The sequence below is a fragment of the Rhagoletis pomonella genome, unplaced genomic scaffold, assembly GCF_013731165.1.
Source record: "Rhagoletis pomonella isolate Grant_MI unplaced genomic scaffold, Rhpom_1.0 Rhpom_scaffold_01677, whole genome shotgun sequence".
Taxonomy (NCBI): domain Eukaryota; kingdom Metazoa; phylum Arthropoda; class Insecta; order Diptera; family Tephritidae; genus Rhagoletis; species Rhagoletis pomonella.
In genome coordinates, this window is record NW_023460231.1 from 6,937 (window position 1) to 15,202 (window position 8,266).

The window sequence follows — 8,266 nt, forward strand, 5'->3', positions numbered from 1 at the left end:
TAACAAGGAATCTTCTCGCAATCAACATTTGGGAAAACTCTGCAACACCATAACTAATTTAAATTAACTATTTTCTAACCTTTACTCCCCTTCAACAGCTATCCCATCAATCAGGATCATGTCGATGATGTGCTCACACAGCCTTGGTTCATCATACTACTCGGCGCATTCTTGGCCATGATGATGCTCTCACTCGGCGCTATGGTGCTCATCAAACGCAAGCATATGATGATGAAACAGTCCGCGTTGAGTACAATCAGAGGTGAGTTGAAAATTTATAGCACACTACATCATAGTTTTCATGACAAAAAAAGTTGAAAAAAAAAATTCAAGCAAATTGACATCTGTCAGTGGGCGAGAAAAAAAAGAACTTGGAAAAATAATGCGAAAGAAAGTTGCTGCACGCACTTGCCTTGTTAATAAATTACAATGTGAAAAGAAAAAAAATATGTTGCAAGGACAGTAGCAAGCTGATGACTGCGCCGGATGGAGTCAGCTGCTGCAGCAGTGACAGCGACGCCTGAATGGCGGCAACGGAAGCGTTTAACACGCGTGTTACGTGCGTGCAGCGATGCAAAAACGTATGTAAGAACGTAATACAGAATACGTAAGCAGATGCAAATATAAATTTGTTTGTGATGAAAGAGTTATATGTGACCAGATGCATAGTGAATACATATGCACATACATGCATGCATGTGAGAATACAAATGTGAATAAGAATTTGTACAGCAGCAATGGCAGCACACGTTCAGGTCAGGTATATATGCTTATTAGGGTGGTTCAAAACAAAAATTACAGAGAAAAATAAACTTTGCGAATATATAATTTTTTTTTGTGTGTGTAAATTTTACTGTCGCTGCTGAGCGAAAATCATAAGCATCTTATTACATTAAACGAGCAATTCTTATATATATATATATATATATATCCATAGGGTTCTCGGAAACGGCTCTAACGATTTTGATGAAATTTTGTACGCCAATAACGTTTTGGATTTTAAGGTTATTTGAATAGGCATTATCTTCGAGAAGACTCGTATAAGGTTGCCACCTGTTAGAAATTAGTTACAAAGTAATTAAATCATCATAATATGGGTATCAAATGGAAGATATTTTAAAGATCCCTAATTCAAAAAAATGTTTAATAGGGTTGCCACCTATTTTGAATCGCATGTTTATTAAATTTTTTTGGAAAAAAAGGTAAAATATTACTATTCATGTTAGTACCCAGAAGGTTCTTAAACAATGCCTTCCTATATACAAAATGTTATCTCTTAGGGTAATAGTGTAAGGTTGCCACTTGTGTTCGATTCTACACAATTTATCTAAAGCATCGCAATATGGATATCCAATGAAAGGTATTGTTGAGAGCTTTGGGCAGACAATATTTTCCAGCAGGGTTGCCACGTTTCTATGTAATACAAATTTTTATTTTGTTAATTTCAATCAGCATTTATTTTATGTATACACAGTACATATACGCTTAAGATATGTACCATTCCTTCCAGCGTATTTCGGAATAGGATTGCCACATAAATTTTAGAGTAAGAAATTTATTTAATAGATATGGAAATCCTATTTTTGTTTGTTTATTTCCAAAATATTTTTTAAAAGCTATCCAAATCTTGAAAACTTTAAAAAGTATATATACTCCGGGCAAAGCTCGGTCAACCTGGTACTAATTTTTTAAGCTAACAACATTGGTAGTGCTTTTATGGAAAATATGTTGCCTTAAATTTACAGCATGCTAAAAATGTAAATTTTTTTCTTTTAATTACTGTTATAAAAGTCCGTAAAAATATTGCAATCAACGGCAAACTTTGAATTTCATATTTTTGAGGTAAGCGATACCAATGTTATGATCTCTGATAAAATTGTCACCACATACGGCCACGCCGATTTCATTTTTAAGCTTTCGTCTTACTGATCTTGGAAGTTAGAATAATTACACTAGTATACAAAATATTATATCTTTGCCGTTTCACCATCATTTCTTATGTAGAATTATCTACTGAATCCGAGTTTTAGAGATATAGGCTAGTTTTTTTTTTTTTTTTTATGAAACAAGTGCACACCCACACCCAACCAAATTACTGTAACATAAAAATAAATATCAAATACTTGTACAGCGATCCTATATTAAATATGATTGTGTCAAGCAGATTTTTGGCGCTAGAATTCCTTCTCATCTCATTAAATTCTAACCGTTTTCTTTAGCTCTGGAGGTTGGCTGGAAAAAAATTTTGACCACCCTAATGTGTATGTAAATTTACTTACAGATGTATATACAAAATATGTCTCCACCTTTGCTATGTGCATATTCTTATGTTAAGGTACGCACACATGTACATACATACATACAGTTGTATGTATATAAAGGTACTTATTCGCTTGCTTGCTTCTCATTCAGCTTTCTTTATTTGTTTTTTTTCGCGCTGTTACCGCTACTGCTGCTGCTTCTTTTGTGCCACTTCCTTTACGGTGACGCTGCTGCATACACAAATAACCGTAATTTGCAGTCGCGTACGCTCATACGATGTGACCGACTGGACGTGCTTACCGTGGAGGAGGCGCTTCATTGGTTTTGCATAACTAGCAGCACCCACTAGCTTTAGGGCCGATTGCTCAATGTCTGGTTATCACTACCTACCAGTTAAATATCGTTATCGACATTTTCGACATCATTCATATAACATGTAATCGATAAAGCAGTCACTGTATTTAATCCGGAGCTTCAACCTCAGATTTGTGTTAACCGGACATTGAGCAAGCGGCCCTTAGAGGTAAAGGTAGTTTTAGGGCTGTTTTCACCAACTCTGGTTAACACTAATCCCCAGTTAAACATCGTTGCCGACGTTACCGACACAGTGTTATATGCATGCAGTCAATAACGTCGATAACGATGTTTGACCTGGTGTGGATTGAAAGCAAGGTAGAGGGGTTTCTTTGAAGATTGTCATTTGGCTGTGCACATGTTTTTCCTCGCCAAGCAAGGCGCAAATACATTCTTATTTTTTATTTTTTAATGTTAGATATATATTTTTGCAATTAAAAAGTGGGAAGAAACTCTAAATACGACTCACAAGCCCCAGATGAGGGTAATACATAGTCATGGTTTTTATTAAATACTTCTCCTATACAAATGCTATACAAAAAGTCGAGATGAGCTAGACACTAAAAAAAAGTTTTGTATGGATTCACGACTAACGTAGACTCCTTCTTTCACTATTACCGTATTACTAAATTACTAGCGAATCCGCCTGGCGTTGGTACTAAACGGGTGGCAACCCTCTGAAAAACCTAAAAAAAATGTCAAACTTTAGTCATATTTATAAGCGATCGGTGTGCCCGATTTAATATAAATCCATCTAGCCGTTTCTGAGTTGAGAGACGTCTCGCATGGTTCGGTTTCTCATATTTAAAATCATCCTGTACCGTTAAGAAATTTTTAACTTCGTCATTTAACATCTGCAGGCCTAAGCTCGTGAAACATCTCACAAAAAATGCCCATATATTCATAGGTAGGTAGATAGATATGCCTTTTCGAATAGGTAGCAACCCTAATCAAAAGTATTTTTGTAAGCTAAAGATTTCCTAAAACTACTTCGTTCGGCACTTATATTTAAATATTTCATATGCATATTTTGTATATAAGCTAACTAAGTTCGAATTTTCATAAAGGATGGCAACCTGGTTCAGCAATATTTTTAAACTTAACATTTTTTAAATATCTTTAGTCTGACATTAGTATACAAATTTCAATTAATTGATAAATTTAGTTGAATAGGATTTTTAAAATATGGGGCAACCCTTCTAAATGTAGTTCAGAAATAAAGCCCTTCCAAACCCATTTTAATTGGTACCAATCTTTTAATAATTATTTCAATTTTTTTATAAACCAGTGCCTCGAAAACAATCTAAATGTCCAGAATATTTTATATTTCATATAACTTATACATAATTTACTTAAATTCGACTTTTTAAACAGGTGGCAACTCTATTCCAAATATTTTCCAACTAGACCTATCTTAAACCTCTTTCGCCTGAGCCCATATTGTGATACATAAACATTTAAAATTTCTCATTGCCGCAATTCAAGGTGAATGTGATTTTATAAACATGTGGCAACATCGGGAGTTTGGAAATAAAGCCCTCTCAGCCGATTTTGATTGAAAGCAATCCTTTAGTAACTCATTTAACTTATTAAATAATTTGACTTAAACTTTTTAAATAGGTGGCAACCCTTTTCAAACCTCAAAAATATTATAAGTTTTCACAATAATGCTTTTTTAACACTCTTTCGTTTGACAATATTTCATATAACTTGTGCATAGTTTGACATTTCAAAAAGATGGCAGCCCTTTTCAAAATATTTTCAAACTAAAACATTTTTTAAATCTCTTTCTTCTAACACCCAAATTGTGATACAAATATTAACTACCTATTTTCTCCAGTGCTTCCTGTGTCTCCAGTTATGAAAGAAATCATTTGCCAGGTTGCTGCACCCTCTTTTAGAGAAGAACCATTCGAATTTCATATCATTCATCAATTGCATTAATGTGTTTTAAAGACCCATATCAAGCGGTATTCTCAAATTTAAGCATTTTTCTGAAATACGGAAAAAATTGTGCATACTTTTAGGCGCATGTGCGTATTAAAGCCACAAAAATGCGCTTAGAGCTTTAATTTCATGAAAAAAACGCAAATATCTAAGAATAAATAACGAGTGATTTTTATGTAGAACAATTGCAAGTGAATTTGCAACTATTTTAAAAAATTGCTATAAAAACAATTAACTGCAGCTGCATACATGGGAAAAACTAGCTCAAAGTTGAAAAACTACAATTACATGCAATTTACTGTGTATGGCCGCAAAGCCGCACCACCACCACCACCACCACCACCACTACCACTCGAGCAACTACAGCCATACATAAGTGTGCTGTTCGCCAAACTAAAGTACTCAAAAGTAATAAATGCGCAGCGCATTTGCGAGCATTGTTGAGCGTGTTGAGTGCCAACAACAACAACAACAACACCTAAGTACAACGAAAGTAACAACAAACTGTAGAGCAAGCGTTCAAAGCAAAGCTAAAGTAGCAACAGTTAAAAATATCCAAGCAGGTGTATTTATCCTATATAGTACATATGTATCTATGTATGAGTGCTTATGTTTTTTTTTTGTGAGTGTGTTTGTGCGCGTTCGTACGTGTATAAGTATTTGCTTGTATTCACTGAAGTGTACTTGAATTGCGCATTGCGCTGCCGCCCAAAAAGTGCTGTGTGCAATAGCCAAAGCAGCTTGCCCAATGCGCTTCGTGAGTACTATAGCTGCACATACTACACCACTCAAACACACAGATCACACACGCAAGCATACTTTTAGGTGCACTCAGCTGGCCATGTAAGCGAAATGAGTGCCACAGAAGTGATGCTGCTGAGCTGTGCGAGTAGCGATGAGATGTGGGGAGTTTGCTTGTGTGTTTTTTTTGTGGGCGCGTTGCTGCATATTTAACTGCTGCTGTGTGTAGAGTGCATGCAACAACAATAATAACAGAAAAAATTTGCAACAATACTCTGCTCTACTCTGCTGTGACAATAGCAGAAAAAATTCAAATAATATAAATGAAAAGTGAAAAGCATGGCGGGAAAACAGCTTAAAAAAATAAATTGGATATTGCAAAAATGAAAAGCGTACATATTTGTGTAGGGGAAAAAAATGTAATGAAATAAATTAAAAAAAATTGCACTGGCAATAAAACACTTGGCTGAATGCTGCTTTGTTGTATTACTGACAGTTTAATTGGTTCATTGCGTCGCAGCAGCAGCTTTGTTGTTGCCAATTTTCCACTTTATTCTTTTTTCATGCTCGACAAATTTTTTTAACCAGCTCTTTTTTGTTTTTTTGTTTGCGCTGCTCTTTGCTGTCGCTGTGATTTTCCGCTTTTTTTTGCCAACATTCACTCGAACTAAATGCCATGCAACTCAACTAACTATTCCGGCCATTCTGGTCACTTGTCTGTTTTAATGGCATTAAAAGCTTGCTCACGCTTGTCTACAGTAAAGTAGCAGGAAGGTAGGTATGTACATACATACATATATATATGTATGTATTCATGTGCGAATGCACATATGGTTGGCTGTGCACAGGACAATGATGGTTGCATGTGCCATTTATTAACACATGACAAAATGCCGCAGACGCCCACAATGCAACCGCGTGCAGAGAGCGATTTCGTTGCTTATACGAGTGCATACATTTGCATGAAAAAATAAATTACAACAAATGCGCACAAACATGCATACAGTTGTAGAAAAGAGAATTTAATGAAATAAGCAAAATAATGGAAATAAATCAAATGGCTTGAATGGTAGCAAAATATTCCAAAAGCAACAATATTTAAGTAAAATTAAGCCACACAGGCGTACGTACTTAAATAATATGCATATGTGCACATATAAAAAATTGCAAAAAATGCTATAAAGTTAAAAAATACCAAGATTCAATGAAAAGTAGAATTGCTTACATTTGCTTTTTTATAAAAAAACGCATTGTTCAGCATCAGGTGTGATATGATTAATGGTACAAAGCTGAATATTCGTAAAATTTATGAAAAAATTTATTTGAGCGTGAATTGCTGTTGTAATATTCAGCAATAATTTTTATGTAAAGTAGTTTTAAAGTGTGCCTGCACAATTGGTGCTAATGACAAACAATACCCCAACCTCTATTTTTTTCTGCATCGTGCCTAAGATACCCCATTCCATTCCCCTACATAAAATGCCTGGTGTCTCAAGAAGATATTCATATCGCAAATACTTTTGTATTTGAGTTCTAGATACCAGTCTGACTGGATAAAGAGTGTCGAAAAAGAGTAGAAAATGCACACTTACAGGGCAATTCTGGGAACTGTCTTTCAGCTTGAAAGGCGAAAGACAAAAGTTTTTCGTAAGACCATTGTGAATTCTGGTAAATATCTTGAAAGTTCTTTCATGCCTTTCGAAAGACTAATTAAAAGAGGAAATCTTAGGCCGAGGCCATGCAATGAGCGGCAAAGCGGCGACCGGCTGAGCGGTGAACGGCTTAAAATTAAAACATATGAAATACTATTGAAGTGACCACCCAATGAGCGGAATTTGTAAGTGGCTGAGCGGCATGTCTCTATGTTATTTAGTTAGCATGGCCAGTAAAATACCTGCAAGCTTATTGACACCTTGCTTACATGGCTGTAAGGTGTCCATGTTAGGTTACTGTGATACTTTATTTCCAAACTCAATTACATAAATGCTTTAAAAATTACGCTTAGATTACATCGTGGTGCCATTTCAATTGGCTCTAGATATATATAGGCGTTTATACCATCTGCACAGTATTGCGGAATGCCGACCTTGCTTTCGTTGCAGCCAGAATGTATTCACAATGACGCTGGCGCTACGTCTGCTGCATAAATGTTCCACTAGTTTGCGTTCGCGGCACACGCAAAGACCAACTGGTGTAAGCATTTGAGCATGCAGCACTACCGCCTATAAGTATGCAACGAATTTAACGCTCCTTGAAATTTAACACCCGACATTATCACTTTTGGAACCAACGAAATTGCATTTCAAATACCTTATACCTTCTCAAATACATAAATAAATACCACATTTTCACTCCTTATCTTTTAATCTATTTTTAGGCGCTCACCCAAATGATGTTCTCAAAATGCCCAGTCTTTCGCGCAATGGCAATGGCTATTGGTTGGATGCCTCCTCCGGTGGCATGGTATGGCGCACATCACCCTCTGGCGATACGCTGGACTTGCAAAAGGATCAAATCGCCGACTATGCACCGGTGTGTCTGACAAACGGCACGGTTGGTGTGAATGGCGCTGGTGATGGTGGAACTGGGAGTGGAGCTGGTGAACGCAATCAACAAAGGTGAGTTGCAAATTGTGTTTTTTTTATATTTTTTTCGAGCGCATTTAATGCTTTCCCAGGAATTCTTCGCCGGTATTGTAGTGACAAAAGTTTGTGGTACATTTTTTGGCAGCATAGTTTTTGGCGCCAAACACTGTAGTTACCTTTGCGACGAACTTGGCCTCAAACAAGTGAAACTAAGCGATAAATTGCTCCCCAAATAAGATATTCTATGAAATTTAAACACGAAATTTGCAAAACTTCTATATGCTACCAGGTAGTAGTATGTAGTTGCGCGCTGAAGTAGCATTGCTTTCGGCATTGTTGTTGCAAGCGAAAATTGAAATTTAAACTACCCGAATGCA

General features: G+C 36.1%; 1 protein-coding gene across 1 annotated transcript in view; it reads left to right on the forward strand.

Annotated features, from left to right (window-relative positions):
* Window positions 1-8,003, forward strand: part of LOC118752594 — a gene marked incomplete at its 5' end in the record, with an annotated part of 12,672 nt that extends 4,669 nt beyond the window's left edge. Inside the window, 3 exons of the mRNA XM_036487487.1 lie at window positions 99-262; window positions 7,682-7,922; window positions 7,982-8,003. Coding sequence (XP_036343380.1) covers window positions 99-262; window positions 7,682-7,922; window positions 7,982-8,003 — 427 coding nt within the window. The remainder of the gene's footprint in view (window positions 1-98; window positions 263-7,681; window positions 7,923-7,981) is intronic.
* Between the last annotated feature and the right edge of the window lie 263 nt (window positions 8,004-8,266).